Source organism: Chamaea fasciata, unplaced genomic scaffold, assembly GCF_029207755.1.
Source record: "Chamaea fasciata isolate MVZ Bird 193981 ecotype frontalis unplaced genomic scaffold, bChaFas1.0.hap1 SCAF_5, whole genome shotgun sequence".
Classification (NCBI taxonomy): Eukaryota; Metazoa; Chordata; class Aves; order Passeriformes; family Sylviidae; genus Chamaea; species Chamaea fasciata.
In genome coordinates, this window is record NW_027094090.1 from 35,849,805 (window position 1) to 35,877,620 (window position 27,816).

The following is a 27,816-nucleotide window of genomic DNA, read 5'->3' on the forward strand; positions in this document are numbered from 1 at the left end:
CAAAGTTGCTGTGAATGTTTCTCTCAGATTTTTAAGTGGGTTAGATTCATAAGGTATCTCTATAAATGAATTGCTATTGCATTTATAGTTAATCCTATTGAATCCATTGACAAATTGTTTAAATTAGGCTAAAATTTAAAGTGCTGCTAAATTTAAATGTGGTTAAAATCTTTAGGTGTAAGCCATTGGTCAAGTCTAGGGCTAAGTTTGGCAGGCAGGTTTACTCTAAACTTTGGCACTAAGAGGAAGAGTCTCTCTTACTCCTTTTAATCCTTACCCTTCTTTTCACCCTTAGCCTTCACAGAGATCATTTTGATAGATTTTTAGATTTTAGTCTGAGTTTCTCTGTGTGCTTTAACAATCTAGTCTGCAGTAGAGTGAACCTTGACAATGAGCTTTGTCATGTTTTCACTTTAATATTAAACCTGCTTTTGCCAGTGATTCTTTGAACAACCTAAGACATCCACTCGTGACACAGATTTCTGTGTGCCATTCCATGAAGGTAAATTAGTAGATTTATGCCAAGGAGCCTTCACAAAGTTTCTGCTGTGCTTATACTAGTGGAACTAACTTAATTGTGTGGAATTGGTACTGCTAATATAAATAGAATTTGAAAATTTTGAAGATTTTTGAAATAACTAAATTTAAGCACTTTAAATTACGTTTATGCTTTGGTTTTAAAGTGCCAGCTCTTGACAGAAAAGCTTCTGTTGTGTCATTAGTATGCATAGTGTCTGTCTTTTTGAAATAAACAAAAGTCAGTTTTTTTCTTTTGAAAAAAATTTTAGGCATACCATTGAGCGATCATCATTATTGCCTTGTTTGCATCAGGATGCAGACTCTGGCAGGTGAGTTGTGTTGTGTCAGGGAGTTGTGTCAACTGTACAGATTTTGCAGCAGTTTCAGGAAGGAAGGAATTTATTTTGTTTTTCAGTCCTTTTGCAGCCCTTGCTGATAGCATTAAGTGAACAGAGGAACTGAGTTTTTTGGAGGATGCTTACACAGTGCTGAGGTACATTCATTCCACTTATAGACAGAAACAACTGTCATACCAAATAGAGTTATCAAAATCACATCTCTGTACATATTGGTGCCTCAGCTGTTCTGCCTTCAATGGCTGTCTCTGGTCAATTTGTGAAGAATCCCATAAACCTAAATCCAGATGTGGTCTGTTTTCTACATTTATCATCGATCATGGATATGGCATCTTGTAGTCGTGCAGCTTTATGTTCCTGCCTGTCTTTCCATAAAGCAGTGCTGGAACAGCATCAGATTTCACGAGGAATTTGTAATATCCAGATTTACTGGATGGTATTATTTGCAGTGTTGTGTCTCTGTGTGGGAAGTCTATAAGGAAATGCTGCCTGCTCTCAATGTGCTGCTGGTTAATCCCTTCTGATGAGGGTTTGTGAAAACTAATTATGAACCAATTTGGTTCCCAATGAAGCTAGAACTGCAACTCCTTTCAATAATGTGGATGGAACCCCTGGTATGTCACAGTTTTATTGTAGAAGATTCTGTTGGGATGTGATAAGTCTAATCTGAGTGAAATTACTCACTCTTTATCCAAATATCTCTGTATGTTGAGTACACAAGCAGATTTCTTTTTTTTTAGTATTTAGTGAATGAGTAATTACTGAAGCATCAAGGATAGTAATTAATTGTTAATTACATTCATTAGTGGTTTGGATTATCTTAGCATGGAGAGCTTCCATTAAGTTGTGTTCACAGTTTTTATAAAAAAGTATTAAGGTGGTTGAATTTTCATTGGTCAGTAATGACCAAATGAAAATAAGAAATCTGTGTATCATCATTTAACAGTATGAATTTGGTAAATGGATGGATATCCCAGCCACAGGAGATTTATAGCAGCAAGACATAAAGGAAAAAAATACACCTTACTGGCAAAGGATTATGCCTATGTTCTTTGAGTTAGTAGTATCACTACTAGTATTAAAGATAAATGTTTTTTCACTGTCTGTAAAATGATGTTGCTTAGCAGAAAAAAATCCAAAAATTAAAAGACTTAGTAATTTAACATTTATTAGCAGGTTTAGACATTAACTCCGTGTTCCTCTATGCTGCTGAGTCTGTTTACAATGAAATGCCTTTGGCCAGCACTAACCAATAAGCAACTTTAGAAGATGGGTCTAAGGAGTGGAGCAAGCAGCTGGTGTATTTGTACACTGTTCAACTCTCTGAGCAGCTCCTGGCTCATTGGGCAAAGTGAAGTCTCCAAGCAGAGTGACAAGCAAATGCCCAAGTCAGTCCCCTCAGGTGCAATTAGAGCAGGCCTGTTGCTCCTGCAGTGACCCTGGGTGTGCTTTGGGAATGCACGGTCCAAGGCTGTGCAAGCTGACCCGAAACAAACAGGGCTGCACCAAGTAGAAAAATGACAGAGGACAAAGGGAGTTCAAAATTTTTCCTTATGCACTATGACACCATTATTGATGAAGGTGAAATATGAGGTAGAATTTCTCTGTAGTTAGAGTAAAACACAGAAGCTTTGAAGCTGCGTCATAAGATGATTCTGCCGTGCTGCTTCAGAGCGTATCATTCTTCAGTTAGTATTTTAGTGATGTACTATATGTATATTTTCACATTCAGTCAAAAAGACATATTGAATATTTTTTCTGTGTCAGGGGAAGTATAAAGAAAGAACTACAGAGACTGATCTCAGTAACGCAGGGTTTTAAAAGCATAGAAACCCCAACAACATTCAGATATTTATGTTCCCTTTTATGTCATCTACCAAAATAGATAATGCAGATCATGTAAGATTAAGAGGTTTTTTTCCTGTGAATATTGGTTTTATTTCTTTCTTTTTCATAATAGTCTTGTTCACACAGTTGTTTCTGACTGCCAGTTTTAGTAAAAATACGTAATTAAATGTTTTGATAGGCAAGATACTGGTTATATTTACTGATGGCATGACATTATAAACTAATTTTTAAGGTTATTATCAAGCACTCAGAGAATAAATTGTATTAACATAGTATTTTGAGTATTAACATATTAATTAACGTGAGACAGTATTAATGGATAAAAATTGAAACCAGACAAATGAAAGTACATGTTAGACTAATGGAATGATATTTTCAAACATATGCCTTTAAATAGATGTGCAGTTTTCTATGACTAAATAAAATGCAAAATTCCTGCTGTAGAGAAACAAGTCTGGGATGTCACTGGGTAAGTATATACATAAGGCTGAGTGATATTAAAATGAATAAAAGATTAAATACCTGTTCTGTCACTCATGCTACTCTGTCAGTATTTCACAGAGCATGTGATGCCATTGACTACGCCACTTACGAAGAAGAATTCACTAAGGGATATTGGAGTAGAGTTTATGCTGCTTCTAAAATTCAGGAACAGGGGTGGCTAGAGGTATATTTTGCTATTTAAAAGTATTTTCCTTTGTAGGTTACTTAAGACAGCGACACAGCTCACAAAGGCCTTACACTGCTTCTTAGAAAAGCAGTCAGCTCATTTATAGACAGGGAATTGTTCCACTAGTCAGAATTGTCAGGCAGAGAATGTAACATGGTTTTGTCTGGCTTCTGAAGAGGTTTGCCATATACCACTGTTTCATCCCAAGAAGGCTAGAGGCGGATAAGGACTGTTCAGGCTGATCCACTCTTCCTCAGTTCTGTCAGAACTGTAAATTTAGTTCAGCAGTCTAAGTCATTGGCTATTCTTGGACCTTAAAAAAAATTACATCTATGTTCTTAGACTATCACATGCAGAAGATGTGATAATATAACCACAAGCTTTGCTAGTGTAAGTAAAGCTCACCAGTAAAATGATTTATTATATATGCTGTGTTTTCTGGAGTCATAAACAAGCGGAGGCTACTGCCAGTCTGTGCATCTTCAGGGTAATGATTTCAGCTGCAGTGCTTCTCTACAATGCAGTGCCTCCACGCAAACTTTAAGTCCTGTCTTTCAAGTGTAAAATATGTTAGGATACAAAAATTAGTGTATTTTTTCTCAGTATCTGAATCCTTCATTCTGACAAAGTGAAAATACTGCTCAGCTGTACATTACATTTTTCCTTGCATACAAAGATATCCTGTGTTTGTGGGAGTCTGGCAGTTACATTATTTTGGATACAGCTGTTGACCTAGCTGGTTTGTGTCTGGAAGGAAAGATGGATTGTGCTGTGACTGGGGTGACATCAGGCAATCATCTGTGGAGACTATTACCTCCATATCTTCTGCTCAGTGCCTGGTCCTTTCCTAGTATGTCTGTTTGCCCTTTGCATCGCTACATGCCTACAGAGATTTTACAATCCTTATATTTGATCATCCTTTTTATCCTTACAATCTTTAATGCCTTACACCAGAAAACAAAGCTTTTTCAAGCTTCACAGATTACTATTCCAGATCTAGGAAGAGGCTTTTCCTAAGATTTTTGTAGCTATTGAATCTAAATTAGATGTCTAATTTATTTGAGACCTTACCTGATAAGATGAAGACTGTTTCCTCTTTAAGTTGCACTTGATGGAATACATAGAGATATTGTGTGTGCCTGTACAGGCTGGGAAAGTGCTTCTTGTCATATGTTTGAACCTCATAATATTTATTTTGTTGCATGCTCTTATGGTGAATTGATTGGGATTTTTAAATTCCTTAAAATTAAACTTCTCAAAATAAATAGTGAATGTCTAGTGAATAAAATTTTTAAAAAATTGTTTACTTACCAAAATGAAAAAAATACGGAGCAATCAAAATCAGTTCCACCATTGCAGAAGCTACCTTTGAGAGCCAGTTTGTTCTTTGCTCTAATTACTCTGCCTGAAAGAACAACAGAATGAAGACATTGTGGACATGTAGGATTCAGTCCAAAGATTGTACTTGAGGGTATGTAATGAAATCTTACAACATTAGTGCTTTAGTGAAAGATATGAGAAAAAGAGGAGGAAAAGCATGATTTGTGTGCTTTATTTTCTGATATGTTTAATCTATACACGTTCACTTTTGGTCCTACAAGCATCACAATTCTGCATTCAAAAGCAGAAGAAACCAAAATGGGCTCTTTCTCCAAGCTGTGGAAGGAAACAGATTTAGGACTGGCTAGATCTGTGAGGAAAAACAACTTAGAAAAAGTAGACCACTAGAAGTGGACTTCCTAGGTGCTAGCCAGCATGTATGCTGACTCCTGAGAGTCCTGCCTCAAGTGCAGTTGATGATTTTGCTTAGCAGGGCAGGGCACTGGGAAAAGAACTTGCTTTCTGCTGCAGAATTCCCTGTGTAGGAGTTACTTTTCTTTGCTAGTTAAGTTTCTGAATTCACAGAACTGGAAAAAGATAGTGTTCAAAATTTTCTGGAAGATTGGAGTTGGAAGACCAAACTCAGGAAAAAATGAGGTTTCATATTGAGTGTCACTGTGAAACAGAGACATGTTTAGAGGTTCATATTGAGCTTCCGCTCCCCTTGGAGCCAGTTGTTTCCACACTCCTGCTCGAGGTCCCCTCTCTTTCAGCTGTGCTGACTCAGCTGTTTGTTGGACTGTGCTCCTAAACAGTTCTGTGAAATCATCTCTTTTAAAAAGAAACAAATTTCTGGTTGAAAAGTATGTACCTCATTTCACTGATACGCTTCAGAATGTAGCCACAGAAACAGCCAAACCAGCAGAGCTGAATGGATAGGGACAACAGTTTGGGAGTTCAGCGAGCACATGAAGGGATGCAGAAAACTTTCCAAGTGCCCTTGCACCATTGCAGATTCCTATGCAAAACTAACTCTACAGAAAACCATAACGACAGGATTTTCTTATCTTTGATTTAGTTGTAGTCATGTGCTCGTTAGCAAAAGTCTTTTTCCTTGATTAATGTGGTATAGTTGATGAACAATATTTTGTAAAAATTTCATTGGCAATGTAAATTCTTCAGAGTAGTCCAGATGAATCTAGAATTCAGAAAAACTGAGCAGCCAAACGTTCTCTGAGAGTCTGAGTTCATTTACAGTGCTTCAGTTTAGTAGTCAACAGAGAGAAAAATTTTCACCCAGACATTGCTTTATAAGTCACAGTTCTTGAATTTGCGAGTCTAGTAAATGTGAAGTATATACACCAAATTTCATATATAGACACACAGATAATTTCAAAATAATGACTGAGGGAAAAGTTTTTTCCTTAAATAAGAAAAAAAAATCATCTTTATTCCATATTGAAATACCGGGAAAACCTTTTTGTCTGTCTAGTAGCAGACAAACTTCACCCCAGATATATATAATTAGCTCATAAAGCACACAAGCCCACATTTAAGAAAGTGAAAAATATATCAGATATGACCTTACCATTGAAAATGTCACCTTACTCTGCAAAAACCATGAACAACATCATCCAGAACAAATTATTAACATTGATAATAATTATTAAACTCATAGAAAGAAGTATGGGTTATGTGTATATACTTGACAGCTTGCTAAAAAATAATTCCATTCCTTTGGATACCATGGCACTATTATGATACAATAACAGAAGAAAAGCATTGCAAGAGTTGATTGCAGCAGCCAATTTCAAATGTATTTGCTGGTTTTGCCATATTCTATATGCAGAAAGGCAATATTCTCATCTTTCTTCCTGCTGCAATTGCTCACTGTGAAAATCAGCCAAATTCTGCATCCACAACCAATGTTCAACAAGTAAAAGGGATAAAATTGCCGCAATCAACCAAATTAATAGGTTATCATCTCATATTATCCCTCCACAATAAAAAAGCAAACATGTTTGTTTTTTAAAAAAACCTAAGTCTTCCAATTTTGTTTTGCTTTTCTAAAATTCCAGAAATGGTACTCTTGGGACTGTAAAGAGAATGCATCTTTATAACTGAATCTTCTCATTATGAGTCTCTTGCAGTAGCCAGATACTGCACTTTACATGAGACACACAGCATGACAACATTCATCAGAACTTCTTTTGGTTTCTAAGATTTGTATTTTAACATTTTCAAGGCAGTTCTGTATTTCTGAATTATCAAATGTTGAAACCCTCAGATACATTTTAGAATCACGACCCTCTATATATACTTAACATTATAAGAAACTATATTAAATGTATAACCATTTAAGTACAGCTGTATGTTAGACTCTTGTTTCTCTTATGTGGTCTTTAAGGCAAAGAAAACTTATATATACTTCTGTAAAAAGCATTTATTAAAATTGACTTTGTTTTACAGTTTAGCAAACTTTGCAGGTAGCCTGAAGAGCCTGCTCAATTCATTATCATTAAATCAAGACCCAGATCTTCTTTCTGCCATTCTCTGGCAGGATTAATGGATTTTGGCATGATTTGTGTATTTAACAGTGAAAGCTCTTGCTGGGTAAGCTAGCAAGCTTGACTAATTCTCAGTTGTGCTAACTTCATAAACCTATTTTAAGGTTTTAACTTTGGCTAAAGATTAAAGATAGTGACACATGCTGCTGACTTAAAATGTATCTAACATGATTACGGTTAATAAGTGTAACTAAAACATTGAATATATATTGTATGTTACATATATTTTTCAATATTTTGGGGTTTAAAGTGAGATTCCACAAAACAATTGATGTGCTTGTATTAAAACATCTGCATATATTTAAGTGCTTGAAATATTAAATGATACTTTTTAATTACAGAATTACTAAGCTCTGTAATAGGAACAGACCATTTGTATTTCAAAAAATTTTACACCTGAATCAGAAAAGTGAGCAATTGCTTTATTTGATCTAAATCTGACTTTCTCAGCAAAGCCATTTTAACCCATCAAGCATTCCAGTTTCTATCTTTTTTTCACCTTTTCAGACAATCGTAGAATCAGTATTCAGGAAAGCCTGAAGAAAGGAGAAAAGAGAGGAAAAAATATTTTCAGCCTGTCTGACAAGCCTACATAAAAAGCTTGTGATCAAAGGATCTTAAATACACGTTACTGGTGTGACAAACAACATTTTTGTCCTTTTATTAGATTTATTTTCCTTCTGAAAACTGGAATGGCCAGAGTATAGTTTGTGAAAGAAAGCTGGTAGGGTTGTATTCTTTGATTCCTAATTAACACCTTCAGTCTCAAAAGGGAACTAACAGAAATACCATAAAATGTTGCAGCTGCATTGTTATTCCGCTTGGTTGGTTTGTTAAAAGTCGGCTGGGCATTGGCAGCTGCAATAAAGGAAAAGCTCAATGGATGTTTTGTATTGTGCCCACTGAAGTGAAAGAAGGCAACCATTTTATTTTCAAATGGGCAGCTGCATAGTGATGTTTAAATGGAGCTAAATGTGAGATTTACTGTTAATTTATAGTAATTGGTTATAAATAAAGTGGCCGTGTAGCTTGGCTTTCATCTATTAAAGCCGCAGAACACAAACTGAAGGGGAATGAGTTATGAAGGGTAAAAAGTGAAGGGTAAAATACTAGACTGATAGAAAATGCAGTTACTTAGAAGGAGTAATGGCATTCAGTTTTTCAATGTGATGCAGCCGCCACCTTGGAAGCAAGTAGTCCAGCCTTGTTTATATAGTGCTTTGAGAAGTAAAGGTAGACATCATTTTATCCCAGTGTAGAGGAAACCAACGTTTTAATGCCGGGATTAGAACCAAGTGCAACTCTGCCTGGAGAGCATAGTATTTTCAGTAGTATAATAAAGGAGGCATTTAACTCTGGTCAGATAAATCTCACTCGCATTCAAAAAATGCAATTAGGGAAATATGTAAATCTAGATGTTTCATCAAATGCTAGCTAAGGGGTTACCAGTTCTTTCCTTGCACAATGACTGAACTAAAGAACTTCAGTGTCTGTGTAAGAACCATTGTCTCAGCCCCAGAGCCCGTTGGAAACCGAGTCCAGACTGGTCGTGGGAAATACCTACATATTTGACACAGGCCCCATTTCTGAGAGAAAAGGGGGTGGAATAGAAAGTATGGAGATTTTACTGTTGCATTCTAATCAGCCATGATCTGCCTAATTTGCTTTGATCAGGAAGATAAACTAATTTTCCTATAGGCTAGATAAAAGTAATTAGCAATCCAGTGCTTTCATGCTTTTGTAAAGGAAAAAGAAAAGAATAGCACAAATTATAATGGTGGGAGCAAAGTACCCCTTTTCGGCTCATCTGAAAACATTGTTAATTGAAAGTAGGATGGTGCCATAGGAGAGAGGCCCTGATTAAGGTGCTTTTTTGGGCTGGGATGTAATTGTTCACCATGATCTATAATGTTACGCAGCTACATGTTTCTGAAGACTAATTCCACATGAGTTTTAGTGTATTTAGCTTCTGTTCTCTTTTATGGAAAAAGCATATTCCATGTAAACAGTACATCTGCCATTCTGAGAGGATGCTGTTTGATTTCACAAGGCATTTCAATATCTTTTTCCAAAACTGCATTAGAATAATTCAGTGGTTCATTAACGTCTGGATCTGCTGCTACCATAAGACTTCAAGATGAGGATTTCCGAGGCCATAACTGTGAAGTCAAAAATTCTGTAGCCATAGCCAAAGCCAAATAACTGGATATCCCAGTCTCCTGATTCTATTAGGTAGCAATTTTGTGGTTCTGTGGGCCTGAACTGTGACTGTTAGCCTGACACATGTGCTATGGTGTAGTATGCCTCAGCTGAGTTTCCTGGGAACTGTCACTCCTCCTTGACTTTGCCCATTCTACTTCAGTATAAATCAAGATGTCTTGCAAGTTTCACAGTAAACCTCTAAATATGCAAACTACTCATTCAGATCTTACTGAAATACGTAGGCTGCAGAATACCTCATTTTTAATATCTGTCTTTCCCCATGTTTCCTCATCTATATATGAATTGATCAGTTCATCAGGCAGTTGCAACCAGCTTTCTTAATAATTCTGTCCACCTACTTTGTATTTTTAAAGTTTTATTCAAAAAGTCAGATAGGCTTAAGGACTCTATTTATCATTTATGTTACAGTTGTATTGCAGTCCACAACCATAATTGGGATTGTGGATCCACTATGTCAGGAATAGCTAAAATATAAGGGCAGGCTCTATAAAAGCTTTCATAGGAAAAAAAAAAAAAAAAAAAAAAAAAAAAAAAAAAAAAAAAGCAGCTATTGGTGATGAATGGGAAAAGCATTTTATGGTGTAGACAGAGAAACAGGGGCATGTGTTCTATCTCAAAGACGCTTCTATTAAAAAAATAATATCCTTTAAAGACAGAGTTTGGAAAATTAATTTCCCCTGCCAGCAAGATGCATTGAATAGTATTTGGAGGAAAAATAAAAGCCCTGTTCCTGTATGATAGCAGTCTTAAACTGAAGTATATAACACATTTTTCAGTTGTCCTTCTATATCCTAAAATATGTTGACATTGTGATAATCTGCTGTGTTTGTATTCCAGTATGATGGCAAACGCTATGCTAGTTTCAGTGTGAGAACATGGTAGCAAAAATAAAAACTGATTTAAGAGTTATAAAAAAAGTAGAAGCATTCATTGAAATAGCACTGAAAGTTGTGTTTAGCCTGGGTATATTTGTTTGTTTTGCTTAAGGAGGCAGCACTGCCTCATAGATAAAGCACTGATTTGATATTCAAACCTTTATTTTCATTTCCTTACTGCATTGCTTAATGCTACAGCAAAATTGTCCCCCACTCTACAGTCTCCTCAACTCCTACCTAGCAGATAACTCTTCATGTTGTTCCTTGAAAAGTATTGCATAATTGTATATTGCTGCACAAAATGTGCAGGAGGGAAAAGACAGCAAGCACATAGTTCCCCCACCTGTTGGCAATAAACATCCTTCTTGCGTATGGGTGGCCAGAAGTTGCTCCCCTGGCCCTCTCAGGAGAAGACATAGAAATTCTGTTTCAGACTTTTGAATTGCATCACTTTTCTGTAGGATATGAGCTAGAGTTTAGATTCCTAGCTGTTATTCACAAGCCTGAGGAAGGACTGGGGATTGCTTTTGTGCCTTTTTCAGTTGCTCAGGAATTAGTTTTCTAAATCCTTAGATCTTTTCAACATGAAAAGCATGAGAAAATCAGACTACAACTCTTACAGGAGGAAAACACTGACTCTAATTAAGATTGTTGTCCTTCTTCCATAGTGTTCTGTTCATTATGAGGCTGAGCTATTACCACTTTCTTGTGATAAAATGGAAATACACAGTTGTCAAAATGGTGCAGAAAAACAGTTTTACAAGTTTCACAATTTTGCAATATCACTTGTTTCTAGTCCTAAAGAGTTCAACACACGTATGAAGTCAGATCTGTGTAGACTTTTTTAGGAAGATATGTGTAAGCTCTGCCCTGGTTCTGAGCCATCTGGAAACCATCAGCAAAGCACTGAGCCTGACCTTACCTGAGCACTAACCTTATCGAAAAGGATGGTTTTTATCTGGAGGCACCTAGGAAACTGCATGGGAGAGAAACTTGTTCCACCTCACTGAGCTTAAAGGAGTCTGACTACAAGATTGAAACCTACATGAAACTGGGCTCTCTGAGCTCTGCTTTCAGGAAACATATTATGATGTACAGAGATGAATGATTTCAAAAGGGTTTTAATTGTTGTTACAGCCTAAATTACATTCATCTTCATTAGGGTTTTACCAATTTTTATTAAGTCCTCCTTATTAAGTTTTCTGTATTTCTAGGAAGATCTATCTATTTATATTTTATAAAAGAAGGCCCAACAATCAAGTCACAAGTCTTAATATGTACTGACAAAAGTAAAGACAGCTTCTCACTTTACCACGTAAAGAAAACTATTTTCTTTCACTAAAAGAAAACTTGAATAACCAAACAGGCATTACAGTATACTTCTGATGTCAGAAATCCTGTATTGGTACAGATTAGGAATCAGATTTCTTCACCTACTTCCCTGGTTCTATTACTAGTATAAATATTGTGCATACGTTTTGTCTTCTAATTTAGTTGCTCACCCCTACCTGCCTTATGCCATTTTAGACATTCCAGATTATCTGAGGTGTCTCCATGAGATACATATGATATGGGGTCTACAGGAAGTGCATCCTCTACTGTGGAAACTGTTGGTTGAGTGCCGGGCAAGTGATCTCAAGAAGTGATGAACCACAGCTAAAACAATCGGTTTAGTTCACTTTCAGTCAGCCCAGAGCCATGGCATAGTTGCCCGAGAAATCTTAAAGATACACAGAGAATTGCAGTATCGTTAACACAGTAACCTGTGTGAAAGGGGATATTGGAATAGAAAACACCTTTTTTCAATTTGTGTGATGGGTTTCTTTAAAGGTTTACAGCGAGTTGGGCTGAGTGTGGATGATCTGTTATGCCATATCCAAGCTGCAGAGAGTTTTCAAATTTAAATTACAAGGTTTCTTCCTTTGATAGCAAAAAAAGTGTGGCACGTTGTAACACCCTACCCCTGAGGTAAAGGGAGCACTCAAAATTTGTAGGTGCCCATGGCTGAAAAGGAATGACAAAAGTCAGAGGGTCTGCAAAAACTTTAAAAGTTTTATTAGTAAATTATTTACTAATTTATTAGTAAATTATGCACTTGGCATGGAAATTGGTATAAATTAGTCCTTTATCTTCCAGTGTGATCCACATGGTTGTTGATTTTGAGCAAGAGGTAGACTGAAACTGAAGAAGGAAGGAAGGAAGGAAGGAAGGAAGGAAGGAAGGAAGGAAGGAAGGAAGGAAGGAAGGAAGGAAGGAAGGAAGGAAGGAAGGAAGGAAGGAAGGAAGGAAGGAAGGAAGGAAGGAAGGGAGGGAAGGAGGGAGGGAAGGAGGGAGGGAAGGAGGGAAGGAAGGAAGGAAGGAAGGAAGGAAGGAAGGAAGGAAGGAAGGAAGGAAGGAAGGAAGGAAGGAAGGAAGGACGGACTTGACTAAGCGTCTCCCTTTCAGAAGCACTAGTGGAAAGGACAATCTTTATGTACCCTGGTGAGGGTTGTCCAGTGTACTTTGTTGATCCCCAGGCTATGTGTCCTTGACATTCACATTAAATTATCTAGTATGGTGGAAAGGTCAATTTATTTAAACAGTGAGATCTTTCTGGATTGGGGGAAATTTGAAAGGGGTCCAAATTTCTTTTTCTTCTAGTATTGGAAAATTTAATTAACATTGCATCACTGGCATCTCAGACTTTGTCTAGGGTCTCCAGTGTGTGATGTTCTTCTGTTTTTCTTCTTTTCTGTGGTGCCTAAACATTTTCACCATATTATTTCAATAATAATGATAATAATGACAATAATGATGATAATAATAATAATAATAATAATAATAATAATAATAATGCTGCCTTGTGCCTGTCAAAGTAGCTCATACCTTGGCTCTGGTTTAAGCTATTGGATACAAAATGCAAAATGAAAAAAAAAATAAAAAAAAGAAGATAATACAAATGTCTCTGGGATGTAAGAACAGCCTAGAAAAGTTTGTGTGTGTAAGGGGCACTGGTTTTGAGGGCTTAAAGCCTGTCCATTAGCTTTATTTGGAGAAAGTTAAATTAAAACTGTATTGTCCTAAAAGACAAACACAAAGCTGTATGTAACATGTTAGAAATTATTAAACCTTCTAAGTATATAAAGTTTTTATAAAATACCATAAATTACGAATGTTGAATAAGGATTAATATCAATTTCTTGTCTGTACTTTAAATATAAAACAAACTTCTTAGGTCTGATTAAGGGAAATTTTAGACTGTTTCATTAGATAAAGCAATCAGATTGTGCTTTGATCAGTTTCTTTGTTGAATTAGAAGAAAAATACCTTCCAGTCTTAAAATAGTAACATAATTGTAAAGCTGTCAGTCTAGGGTTTCTATTTGAATTGATTACACTTGATAAAAATAACAAACCATGACAAATAGTGGGGCTAGGTTTCAGTAATTCACTGAAGAATGTCTCTACCAAGTCTTTGTGGCAAAATGTCTTGTTTGCAGGACAAATGCAGAGTTGAAATAACAACCCATGAATACCACTGGTGAAATGGCTATGTACACAAGGTGAATGCTAAAGTTTTCCCTTCTGAATGGACCTTTTAATCCGGGCATTATCTAGGCTCTGAAAAAGTCTTCAGTGGCCTTAGGTACAGATTAATGAGAAAATCTGAGTCTTGGAGTTGGGCTATTTGCAGAAACAGTTTTCAAGATTTACTGATGGTTGACAAATGCCATTTAAGTTTTCAAAGCCATCAATATGCTATTGAAAGGGATTTAGAGGGAAATCCTCCCGCTATAGAGAGCGAGGACTTTGAAGGATCTCGGTGGAAGCTCTTGGTCTCCCCACCCCTTTAAACCTTTCACTGGCTTCCTTCAGCATATAGAGCCCTGAAACGCGTGGCTATGGGAAAGGGGGGGTGGCCGCTTTGAAAGGCGTTTGTATATAACTGAATGTGCCAATCTGCTTTTGTTCAGGCATGAGAACTGAATAGAAGTGTTTCCAGAAAAAGTCTCTTGTGCTCATGATCAGTTTTTCAATGGGCTTTCTGCTAATAGATTTTTAATATGGGAGCTGGAAATGGTGAAATACGAGTTTGAATATTCTAGTGAATTGAAAAATTGCCCAAGAAAGACTCTCTGCCCTATAGCATTTGTTAACCATGCTACCATATCCTTCTCTAATAGTGGCATTCAAAAAAAAGGAACTTCATACATTATACATGTGACAAGACAAATCACCTGAGTTTAATTTTTTGAAATAATGTCCTTTATCCCACAGACATTTGAAAACCTGTTTCGATGTTATTTCTTTTCTTTGGTTATTTAAAAGCTCATTTTCAAACTATATGCTTTTATTAAAAATTATCCATTATGGGATTGAGTAATGAAAAAAGATGATGAACCTTAGATGATCATGTTTTAGTTAAAGTGGTTATAATTTAAGATCAGGATGGGTTGAAGTCCTTGCTTTTGACCGTGTTCAGAATCAGCAGGATTTAAGATAAAAATTCTTAAGAGCTTAATAAAATTGTGCAAATGAAAAAGTGGCAGAACCTGCTGCACAGTTCTGGAAGAAGGGATCTGTGGAATCCCTGGTGGATTATGCGAGGATATACTGGGACTTTATTCATGAAGTTCCAGAGACATTTGTGATTTTCAGTCAGAACAAATGCCCACAAAATCTCCTCTGTGTTCCTTTTAATAGCAACAGTATTTATGCATGTAAAACCATGTGGTACTGTCTTCCAGTCTGTCACAAGTATGTGAAAATTGAGATTCAAATGCCAAGGCTATGATTGAGGGGGCATCCTTCGCCTCTAATCCCACATGGGACAGGAGAACAAAGCCAGGATTATGGTCTGCTGTAGTCTCCTTATACCCTGTGTGTGGTGTGAAGAGCATCACTGTGCATCCCACCAACTCCAAGCTCCTCATGAAAGGAAAGGAAGGCTGACTGGATTCTGCAGAATGTGGAAAATAAGACAGCACATCCCAACAGAAGACCTGCCTCTGCTTAGTGAGTGCTTTGACTTTAGTTCTGTCTCATATTTCATTTCTATCTTCTCCATTTTCATGCTGGCATCTGTTTTGCCACCATTTGGGGAAGGAGAGCAGCAGTAACAGCATGTGGGAGGTACTGTCTTGTGTGAGGTGACCGGTGGTCATAAGAAGCCAGTATCATGTAGCAGTTGGGTGTTGTGGTGTTTATCTGTGTTACTTGTTCATTGCAAAGCAAATGAAGCCTATAGGAGAGCTCCCAGATTGTCTAAGGCTTCTAGTTCTTAGAAAAGGATGGTGCATCTTCTCCTAGGAAGAACCATCTGTTACACCCCACTCCTCTCCACAGGTTAAGGTGTATGTTGTTTGATTTGTTCTGGGCGATGCGCAGGAGAAAACGAAATTCTCAGGACGTTCAGTATCAAATTTTTGCATGCAAACTTTAGAACATTAAGGTAGAATAAAGTACTTGGCAAATTTTAAATAAACTTAGGCGACTTCAACTTATCCAGACATACAGAGGCACTTACAAGGTATATACTGGATTTTTTGTGTCTAGCTTAGAATATATTTTGAGAAAAAGTTGGAAGAAGAAAGAGAGAGAGACAGGGTAAGAGTAGAAAGATATTGCCACCCATGGATCCAGCAATGAAACCTGAATGTTGCAATTTAGATGTCTGCTGATCCAAGTGATGATCACAGTCTTGGTCTGCCAGGGGTGGAGGAAGCCCATGAAACACAAAGTTCAATGGGTTAAGATATGGTGAGGTTCAAGTGGGACTTCCCAGGTACCTCCTCTGGGGGTGGGGGCCCGAAGTTTACGCTGTCATTTGCAACACTGTGGATCCTGTGCACTCTTCTGGTGGAAGGACCTAGGAATTAGTCTGGGGGTGCTGCGGGGGTCTTTGATGATTTATGACACCTAAGACATGACAATTGCCTCTCATTAGAATAGTTAACCCAATTATGCCCCATCAGAAGTGATGAAGACCTTCAGACTTAAATGTGTACGTCCCAGTATCTTCCCCAGAGGGAAATTTTGTAACTGAGCCAGTTGCATAAGGGACGACAGGATGAAAAGCACTACCCCGTCTCCCAGGATCTGCTGCTTATCGGCCTCTTTCCTTACCAGGCTCAAATCTCAGCTTCTTGCTAAACAAAGATTGATTTGTGGTGGTCATCCTCTGGTGCTCACAACCTGCTGCACCTGGGCAGTTACCTTGCACATTGTCAGCCAAACACTCACTGCTTTTTGCAAATGGCTAATTGTTTGATCCTTTAATCATTAACATTTCAGTCTCTCACTCCATCACAATGTACATTATTCTGACTAATCCTTCTGGTTTTCTGATGGAGCTGATTGGAAACCTGAGTTTGATGTTAAAGAAAAATTGAGTAAAGACTATGAAAAAGAGACGGTGGGAAAGGAAAAGTTAGCAGAATCAGCTTATCACTTTGAAAAAACACCAGGAATGAAAAGTTAAGTACCAAAAAACTTGGATCAGGCATGACAACCAAACAGAAAACAAAGAAAGGCTGTAACAGCAGAAAATGTCACACTTTCCCCTCCTTAGTGACTCACATGACATCTTGCCTTTAACTCAACAGATTTTAGAAATTATAAAATGGTTAAAAAAATAGATAGAAAATTTCCCCGTGAACCTTATAAGTACTACATGCACTATTTCAGGCAAGCCAGTGTGCTGTTGCATAATTTCCACAACCATGAAATACTACCTGTTGGGTAGAACCTGGCATTAGGAACTCATAGGCCTGGGATGATGTCTTCCATCCATGGGAGTCACCGGGAGTTTTGCTACCAGCATCAGTGGAGCCAGGTGTTTACCCCCAGGCATTGTTCTAGTGCTGACATTGACTTGCTGTATAAGCGGTTTTAAGACTTGTTAATAATAGGGCAACTGTTTGTTTCCAACATTTTTATAACATTTGGAACAGAAAAAGAGATCTTGGAAAGTTCATTTTGTGAGCAAAATAGGCAGACCAGACAGGTGCAGTATAAGGACACACTATTTCCCATATGCATACAGGTGCAATACAGTTGGCAGCAACAGTTTACATTTAGTAAAGGTTTGTTTTGGATACTGATGGTGTGTGATATTGTTCAGTATTGTCTCCAGGAAGATCTAAAATTCGTATTTGAAGCCTGAATCAGAGACAGGGCAGTGGATTTGGCTGAACAGTGCCAGTTAATTGCTTGCCCTGAAGAGATTTTCTGCTGATCATCATAACAATCACAAGAAGTGTGGGTCATTGCCCTCAAAATGAGGTTGCCAAACAGTGGACTATGTAAACTCTGTGAATAAAAGGAAGGAAACAGGACTCATTTTTTTCTGAATCAGAGTGCTGCCTCTGCTCCGACTAAACATTGGCTTATCCTCTGAACAGCCCAGCTGAGCTCAGTGGAAATAGTTCTGAAGTATTTTGCCTCCACATATTAATTGTAAAGCTCTGATCCCATTAATTTAAGTTGTAAAAGGAAATAATTTCTCAAGAGAGAACACATTTTTATACTAGAAAGATTGCAGCTCTTTCTAGTATGATTATGCTGGTATAAGCACATGAAAAATAGGTGCCAGCCCAATACAACACATGAAATCTCTCCACTGGAGATTTCTCCTTGGTAGGGTGACTTGGAACCTCTCAACCCTGCTCCTTGGCCTGAATTGTTCAAAGCTAGCTCAGGTATTTCAGTAGTCTGCCTATCTGAAGGGCAGCTGATCAGTCACAAGCAAAGAAAATGTATGGAGACTGGATGGATACAAGTGATGTCAGTATAAGATTAAGGACCTGGTATTTATGTATATTAAGACTCTTTTATACCAGTCCATGTGAAGGTATCTCATGATGAAAATGAATTTTGATTAGTTAAGAAAAAAAGAAATCATTTCATGATGGAGAAATACAGTGTTTTTAAGTGCATTATCTTTGTGAGAATCAAGCTACATATTTCTTGGCACTTATTGTTGCAGAAATTTGGATGTTCAACCAGTCAGGGAAAGATCTGACAGCTTTGTCATTTCTCTGAGCTCTGTAAGAAGTGTTGGAAGAGGCTGTCAGCTAGCCAGGAGCTGGCAGATATAGAGGCCTATTGTATTTCAGCAAACAAGCTCTGTCAGACATAAAGGAAAGATGAGCATATTAAAAAAATCCGCAACTTCCTATATCTGAGGAATGTTTACAGTATTTACATCCTAGGTATAAGATCAGCCTGCATTAGTCCAAGCCAAAACTGCCAACTGAAATAAACCAGTTCTGCTTCACCTTTCTTATGTGTTTCTCCTCTGTATTTGGGCTTACAAACACCAAGGGGGTGAATCAGTTCAGGGAACTGATTTCAATTAAATTCCAAAATTTTTCCTGCTGGATATTTTCTTAAATACGGATCAGTTGCCAACTCTGGTTAAACAGCATCTTTACAAGGAAGGGTAGTTCTGGATTAGGGGAGAGATCAGGAGATATTTTTTTGGTAGCAACATTGAGTGTAACTGAGTGTGTTTATAATATGACATCCATTGGATTGTCCATTCAATAAAGAGAAGATTCTGTAAATAATTATTTCAGCTAAGCAACAGCCCAAAATAATCAAATTAGTACTTCAAAGTAGAACTCTAGTAGGTGTGATGTAGCATAGCATCATTTTCTTTGCTGAAACTGTTCAATTGTTGGTCAACGACACAAGGTACAACTAAATGGTAATAAAAGCAGACATGACAATGCTTTGATGAAATGATTGGACATGATAATATTAATGGTGTTTTCCAGCCTAAACAGTTCTCTGATTCTGAGTCTGTGATTCAGCACCAATGCATAGGAAAATGGAATCTTATAGGATAAGAGTAGCAAAGAAACTTACCAGCATTTTACTTCTAAATCATCTGACAAAAAAATAAAAAGATCAGTTGAGATCAAAGGCATGGACTCTTGTCTACTTTTTAAAAAGTATTTTAAAATACTTTTATTTTTGCCATCTCTTTACCAAACCAGAATTTCGCCCGGAGTACGTGTATTTTGCAGTGAACTATTTTAGGAATACCCAGTGTATATATTCATGACCCCTGCTACATTTTGTCACACAAAGTAGCATTGTGTAGAGATCCTGTGTTGTGAAATTGGAACAGTCATCGCATCATCCTGCTGTACCTGGGATAATTAGTCTCTCTGAGGATACCTAACATGGTAATGTATCTCCCAGCTCTGGACCCAGCTCACTCATCTGTACCTCGGGGACCTTTGTATTGTGCAATGTAGGAGATGTGTTTCCTGCCCTGAATACAAGTCTGTTGTGCACAGATCTCCAGATAATCATGCTTACACCATCATTGTTGAAATGTGTTTATAGTGGATGCTCTCAAAGCTGTTTGGGTTTAAATTCTTCAAATCCATGCTGTGGAACTGAGTTGAGGCAAATTAAGATGCACAAAATAAATTACTTACACTGTATCTTGTTATGAATGAAATCAGACTAATCATGATCAATTTTCACCCTCAGCAGCCTCACAGAAGTAAGCTTGGGTAGTTTGGTGAAGATGAGTTTTAAAATTGGTTTGTGTAACATGTAATCTGTGCTGTACATAATTTTTGTTAGGTATTCAGACCAATTCACTACTGGTGAGCCTTAATAGTTAATAAGGAAATTTGCACTTTATAACTTTAGGGTTATATTTTGAATCTTTGTTTATGCTCAGCTATATTTTGAATTAGTTTCTGCTGTAGACAAGGTGTAGCATGTCAATAAAAAAAACTATGCTATACTTTTCATACATGTTCTCTCATATAAATAGCCATAATTACAAAACAGCCTCATTGAAACCAGAAGGATGAAATTATAGACAGAGATTTAGAAGAAAATTGGAACCCCGGGTTCTAGAATGGATTAATGTGTCCAGTCATTCAGGAGAAGGAAAAAAAATAAAAGAAGAAGAAGAAAAAAGGTATTTTTGTCATTTATATAGCAAATAGTTGTAAAAATAAGCACCATCTGGAGTGGCAGAAAATATTCTGAAACCAACGGTTTCCTTTTCTTAGGCTTGGTCACATCTAATAAATATCTCTTGTCAATTTAACTGTGCTGTTCTTCATTAAAATAAGATAAACAGTACTTGATAAACAAGCAAGTAATGAAAAACACAATAAACATGCTGGTAATTGTCTTCATAAATTACAATAAAAACGGATATTATTTTCCTGTTGTATATTGTTTCAGTATTTGAACAAGATTAATCATGTATGCAGTACTCATATAATGTTTGAACTAGTGCAGCAGAAACAAGCAGTAACTCACAAAGTAAAGATGTGCTATTACAATCTGTGGGCATAGGCGGAAGAGAAATTCCATTCAGTCCTCTTTTGACTGCCTCTCTTGGCTTCTGTATTATAAAATGCTCCTTTAGTTAGTTAAGTTTTTTAATATGTGAGCTAAGTACAGCAAACGATTGACATGTTGGAATGGTTTTGTAACTTACCCTGGTAATTATACCTTAGCCAACTGAGTCTTCTGCCTCAAATGAACAGCCATGAATCAGCTTTGAGTGGAAATGGTTAATTTCATCTAGTGAGCATCATGAATTTGATATTAAAAAAAAAAAAAAACAAACAACCAACAACAACAAAAAAAAACAGAGAGCCAAAATCTTTTTACCTAAAATGATATATCTGATACTTGTCAGATTAATTCAGCACTGGGTGTGTGTGATCTGATCTTTGATCTTAACTTTCTTTTTTTGACCCTAATTGTTTGCTCTGACCTGCTCCCTCTGCTGGAGTCTTGGATAAACTGAATGGCGAAATTGTTTCCTGAAAAGATTAATCATGCACATACTGTTTGCTTTACAAATGTTCTGCAGTCCAGATATAAGTAAGACTTTGATGGTTGTTTATATGGCAGAATTGCCTATGTTCAGGAATAATGCATAGTGTTTAAAATCACCCTGTTACAGATCTTCTGCAGCCAAATTTTGCTGTCTGTGACATCAGAGGAACTCAGTGACAGGTGCTGGGAGTGCAAAAGTCTGTCCAAAGCATTTTGTTTACTTTGTGTTGAATCCAGATGTGGCCTATCAGCCTGGCTTGCCAAAATCCAGTGTTATATGGGCCAATACACAACAGCACAGAAGAGATGTAGACAGCCCTCCTGGCCTAAATGGATCACTTTTGAGCTTTTCCTAAGTTCAAGGTCCTTGATCCTTACCATATATATCTATTTACAATTGCAATGACTGGAACAAGCACCACTGGTGTGATTAGAAGCGGTGTGAGAGGGACAGAGGGAGTACTGTCCATTTACTGGCATAAAACTCTCTGTGAGGTGTGCAGGCTCACTGCAGGGTCTGTTCTCACATGACCACACAACATCATTTGCTTTTTGCAGGGCATGTTTTAATACAAAGGAGTTGGGTCTCTGGAAAGAGTGAGCTTCAATGTCAAGTAAAAATTTCCTGTAACAAATATGTAACAAGCAATCCTCTTTTAGCCTCACACCCTTTCCATGTAAACCTGTAGCATGGGATCTGTTGCTGTTGATTTGCTATTGCAAGTAATATTACATAAGATAATGAATTTTTAAATACTTAATAATAGCCTTTGTTATTATCAATATGAACAATGGCTCTCTCTGCTGCTTCTTCCTGCTAATCTACTACTTCTCCCAGAAGATTTTTCCAAATACAAAGATATACTCTTCAAATGGGAATTATTTAGTGGAAATTCATGTCTTATTCATAGTTTACTATCGGATCCTTCAAAGAATCACAGATGAAGTTTGAATCTACTAATGAGAAGAAGTGCTATGGTTTAATTGTCAGAAAACACTTATAATGCTTATTTATGCATGTTCATACCCTGCCCTATGCTGCTTTGCATGGGTGTATTAAACATGCAAATACATGACTAGCAATTTTCCTGTTGACTTTGAAAGATAATGTAATCTAGGAACATTAAAATGAAAATATAGTCTTTTATTCTCAGTCTATTGACAGCTTATGCATTTTATTTTGGTAAATTGGTGTAAATGCCATGATTGGACAGTGTGATCTAATGAAAACAGTGTTGGGCAACTCATCATCATTGTCATTTTCCTCTGTGTAGTATAAACATCTGTTTGACTGTGAACATGTCACTAAGCCATTAGGTGTCCTAGTTTCCCATCTGCAAATTGATGATAATTATTACTCTATTTATTTATTGATACCCTTAAATGAGAACATATATAGCTATTTATTTGTAAGAAACAGGAACTTCTGTTACTACAGTGTTGACAAATAGATTTATTTCCTTAATGGAGCTATGGCATATGAAGATATTTTCCATAAAAGATGAAGAATTTGCACTAGTAGATGGCATTAATAGCCAACATATGCTTCCATCATACAGTGGAGCTAATACTAGCTATATTCTGCCAGTACTAGAAACAAGAGTGCTGTGTTAAAAGGATAGGCAGAGAAAGGGAAGAGCAGAAGTAGGATTCACTTGTTTTGTGTTATTACATGTAAGCTAGTGTCAAATTTTGCTGTACATGAATCAGGGAAATTGTCTTAGTTTAGAAACTGTTCTCAGCTGGTAACCACTAAGGGGCTGCATCCGTCTATGGACAATGTTTTATGATAGTGCTTTATCTTTCAAAGACTTCCATGAAATGAATTGTTAATAGCTCTTGGATAAGGCAAGCTTAGAAGAATTAAAAATAATATTCCTAATAATCAGTCTTGATAATTTTTAAAAAATTAAGCAGGTTGCAGTTGTTTAAAAAAATGGGCTACAAAATTAATTGTCTTTAATATTGGATTATTGTATTAGACCTGGAATAGGTAGACAAGTTTGTACCATTCAGTATAATAGACATTTAGCCTAGTAGAAGTTTTGCATGTATCCCTAGGCATACTTTTATTCTCCTTTAAAAGACATAAATACAATGTGCAAAACTGATCTTCCAAGATGAATAATGACTGAAACATCTCCTGTAATAACAGTTAATAAAAGGTTAGTAATGTGGCCTGCAGACTCATCTATTATATGTTAAGAACTAGTACACTTAACTTGTTTTACTGGCTTTCTGGAATTCATTGTGAACTACTCACTTTTAAGATGGTAACTGTATGTTTTTTCAGTGTGTTTATGCATGGCCAGTAAAACTGGGGGAAACAAAGACCTGCTGTATTTGCCCTCTTGGATGCTGTTTTGCAAATGCTCAGACTTTGCTCATCTACTCACCCAGGAAAAAAAAAAAAACAGATAGATGCATGGTGCAGTTTTCAATATTTTCTGGTTTTCAAAGATTTAACCAGAGCTAGGATTCCTGTAACAAGTCACCAGAGACACTGCATGGTGATTGATTGGCACAGAGTATAATTAAGATATCATTATAGTGAGCCATGTTGCCAGTGCAGTCACTAAAGCAAAGCTTCTTATCTTTTGAAAAGATGGAAGTTTCATTTGCTGGTATGTTGGTTTTGTAGTCAGCAGCTGGAAACAGGCTGCAGGAATGCTGATGGGAGAGGGGACAACACGTTCATCTCACTGTTCAAAATAACATATGACCTTTCTGGTATGAAATGGCAGCTCATGGTGGTTTTCACTGAGGCAGATGTGGGACTATTGCTGTCTTTATTCAGAGCATTTGTAAACTTAGGGTGTACTCTTACCATATTGCTCCAACTGTCATCAGTGGGGTTTCTATGTGCTGTGGTGCTGGGAGATGGGAGTAGTTCTGTTACACTGAGTTATTTAAAGGTTTTCAGTGTTCAAATAATCCTAAGTTTTTCATCACTATAGTTTGTAAGAGTCTACCAAGATTTGATACAAAATCAGAACCGTTCCACTGAGGATAGTTTAAGTTCCAGTACCTTGATTTTAATATTTTTAAGCATTATGTTGCAAATGCTGATGTGCAAAATAGCTTTCACCCCTTTCTCTTTCCTAGAGAGAGCAAACTGCTAATTTTTAAGGCCAGCACTGAAAGGCGAAACCAGAAAATGCATTTGAAGGAAAAAAATCACCACACATGCAGGACATAAGGCATACCCACTGCAACTGTTACTGGTTTTCATAGTAATAATATGTAACCCTAGAGTTTACCACCTAGCTGTTTCTGCCTGTTAGCTGTGCTTGATCTAGCTAATGGCTGTAAATCTCATCCTAACCTTCTCTTCTTGGCAGGATGGTCCAAAATGCTAACAAACCAAAATGTTAAGAACCTCCTTTATTTCTCTCTACAGCATTGTGAGGAATTTCTGTTTAGAAGCCCAAATTTTGAAGTATTGCTCACGCAAGACCCAGTGACTGCATTGCATTAGCTCTTTTTGTTTGTCTCACCTCTCTGAGCTTCCCCCCTGAAGTAACTTTGGGCCATGACTCTTCTTTCCCCTAGTTATTCCAGTGAACAAAAATTTGATTAAATGAATCCATGGTAATTCTGAAACGAAAGAATATTCTGAATCTAAAAACTGTGAGCACAGATGATCTACTGCTTTGCAGTGTAAGGGTTGTGTGTTTTTTAGGGAGAAATAATGCCACCTATTTAACCAACTGGTATAGCTGCAAGAAGTAGACAGTTTTGATTTCTGTGCCTGAAAGTTTCTGGTTTTCCAGCTGTATCAACTAGCTTCATCAAATATTACCTCTCACTACCATAATCTGCCTTATATCCTTAAACCCTTACAGCTACAAGTATAACACATTGCCAACATAGACTCTAATGTCGTGTGTATTAGTTGCTGGTATGTTAAAAGCTAATTTAAAAAGAGATTATTGAGCAAACTTGGGGAATAATTTCTGTTACCACCACCATCTGTGGAAGTATTTAGAAGATGCATAGATGTGGCACTTAGAGACATGGTTTAGTGATGAACACGTGGCAGTGCTGGGTTATTGACTGGACTGGATGATCTGAAGGGTCTTTTCCAACCCAAACAATTCCATGATTCCGTGAAATATGAGTAGGTAATGTTTAGTAGTTCGGTTGCACAAAAACACCTTTGTATGTTATGTTCCAAGAAAAGAATCACGTGGAAAATAAAATAACCAGTCTATCAGAAGGAAATTATTTAACTGGTAGGTTTAAAAAGAATTAGAAATTGCTGCGGTGTACATTAGGAAGAAGGAGAGGTTCTCCTCCATCATATGATGTGGTACACACACTTTACCACATGAGTGGAATCCAAAAAAGGAGACTAGGACATTCACTGTTCACTGTTGGCAAATCCATTTCTGGGGTCTAAAGATGTTATTAAGGAAAATGCGCTTATTGTTGATTTTCTCCTTGGGCATCAAAGCGCATAATGAAAGCCACCTTCTCTTGTTCTAATCCTCTTAAGATATTAGGGTCTGGTCAGTAGACTGCTTCTGACTGGTTTGTCATGAGGTCCTGTGGGTGATACAAGCAGACAAGTACTGCCTACTAGTAATAGAAATTAATATGCTAGAAAAGCAGGCTTCAGGTTTGTCTCGTCAGCCAGTGCACTGGTTGATGCTGGGTTTGTAGAATGCCCTAAATACATGTGTATCTGAAGACGAATCATTCCTATCTTCCACTAGGGCTGGCTTTTTAAATCTAAAATGTGATTTGGCATGTTTTCAAAAACCCATTAAGACATGTTGAAAATATCATAATCAAAACGATCTTGTTAAAATATTTGGTTTATCTTAATATTCAGTAGTATATAATTCACTACCTGGATGAGTTTTTCATTTTACCAAATAAATCCATGTTTTTGTTCCTTTGCCAGAATAAATCCTTTGAGCCTTTATCAAAGTGAAAGGGCAATAACCTGCTAAACGGTATGAAAGAATTAGGTGATAAAGTGTTAGAGTAAAAAATGAATTTAATAAGTACACATTTCTCAAATTATACTTTGATTTTGAAGTGAATACAGAAACCTTACTCAAAAGTGATTTGATAGTTGTTGCAAAGTATTAACACATTTCCTTTATTTCAAAATCTCTATGTGAAGTATGTTTTTAAATTATACATTTTAAAATTCACCAAAAAGATCAAACATCTAAATTAACTATGCTGACTAAAAGCATATATTCTGTAATGTAAAACAGGCTGTGAATAATAAGAACTAGATGGAGTAGGAATAAGATGCCTACCCACCAAAGTACAGATAACTTATTTACCTTGTAAGCTCTCAACAGCTGGAAGAAATAAAGTTATCTAAATAGTACCCAAAGTAGCTGGAAACTATAAGCACTGCTACAAATGCATACATATGTTTAAATAGCGAGGAGTTTTAAATTACTGTATAATGCTTGCATAAAATAATGCAGGTCACTCCTAATTTTATTGTAAGAATCTACAGAAATTTTGATAGAATTGTGTAAGTTGTGTCTTCCACATAGAATTTTATTATGCAATTTGTTTGCAGTCTTGGTGGTCAATGAAAAGCAATTATAATGATACTGTAGGGTGTGGGGAAGACAGTGGAAAACAATGAAAAGGCAAGTCAAGAATAAAAGGGTATTATATGAAATTTGGTCTAAAACATAGCTTGAATGAGCTCTGACAGAGCTGATACTGCTGGTAGTTTCCTGTACCAGGAACTACCATGGAACCCCACCAGGAAGTGTGTTACAGAGCAGGATCACATTACACTCTTGTTTTATGGTTCATTTCACTTATTTAATGCAATTTGAGTACCTGTAACAAAAGAGCGCTCAAAAAGGGAATGTTTATTATTTGAAAATATGTCATTTCTGTAAGTCAAGTTTGGTTTTGGGGACACCTGATGTGCCTGGCAGATCAGTATGACCATGCTACAGGCTGTATGGCAAAAGCAAAGTGGTTCCATATTCATGAAATTTGAAGGATGATGCAGGTACTTTGTATGTGTTTGCTTTTACCTGTCTATTTTAGTAAACCAAGTGTACTATAGTGCTACAACAACAGCAAAAATCGTAGTAATTTTCCTTTATTACTCCAAGTAAATTTTAATACAGTACAGTGGTTTATTGAAATTATGTCAACTAAAAGTGTTGTTTAGTGTTCCAGCTGATTTATAGAGCGTGATAAAACATTCCAAAATCTCTGGAAATGAGGAGCATGCTACAGCCTGTATTGGTTTGACAAATCTGTGTTCGTATGAAAAAGGAATGTTTAATGTGCTAAGTAGATAATGATTCATCAATTCTGGCAGAGGAACTAATTTTTATTAATGTAGTACTTAAAAATGTGTGGAATGAACAGCTGGATGCCACAGTTGTGGCATGCCATATTAAGTCTCTGTCTGTTTTCCCCTACAGTGATCTCAGTATGAACAACATTACTAAGCTGCCCTCAAACCCTGTGCACAATCTCCGCTTCCTGGAAGAGCTGTAAGTATCATTGTATCCTCGATGGGCACAGTCAGCACTAGACACATTCCTGTGTTTGTCTCTCATACTTACTGTGGGAACCAGATAAAACGGTGCAGGAAAGCTGTCAGCCTGACACTTTTGGCACATGCGGAAA

The 27,816-nt window shown here is 36.9% G+C and overlaps 1 protein-coding gene across 1 annotated transcript in view; it reads left to right on the forward strand.

Moving 5' to 3' along the window:
• LGR5 (leucine rich repeat containing G protein-coupled receptor 5) overlaps positions 1-27,816 on the forward strand; it is an 89,154-nt gene that overhangs the window by 9,807 nt on the left and 51,531 nt on the right. The window contains exon 2 of the mRNA XM_066183248.1: positions 27,609-27,680. Coding sequence (XP_066039345.1) covers positions 27,609-27,680 — 72 coding nt within the window. The remainder of the gene's footprint in view (positions 1-27,608; positions 27,681-27,816) is intronic.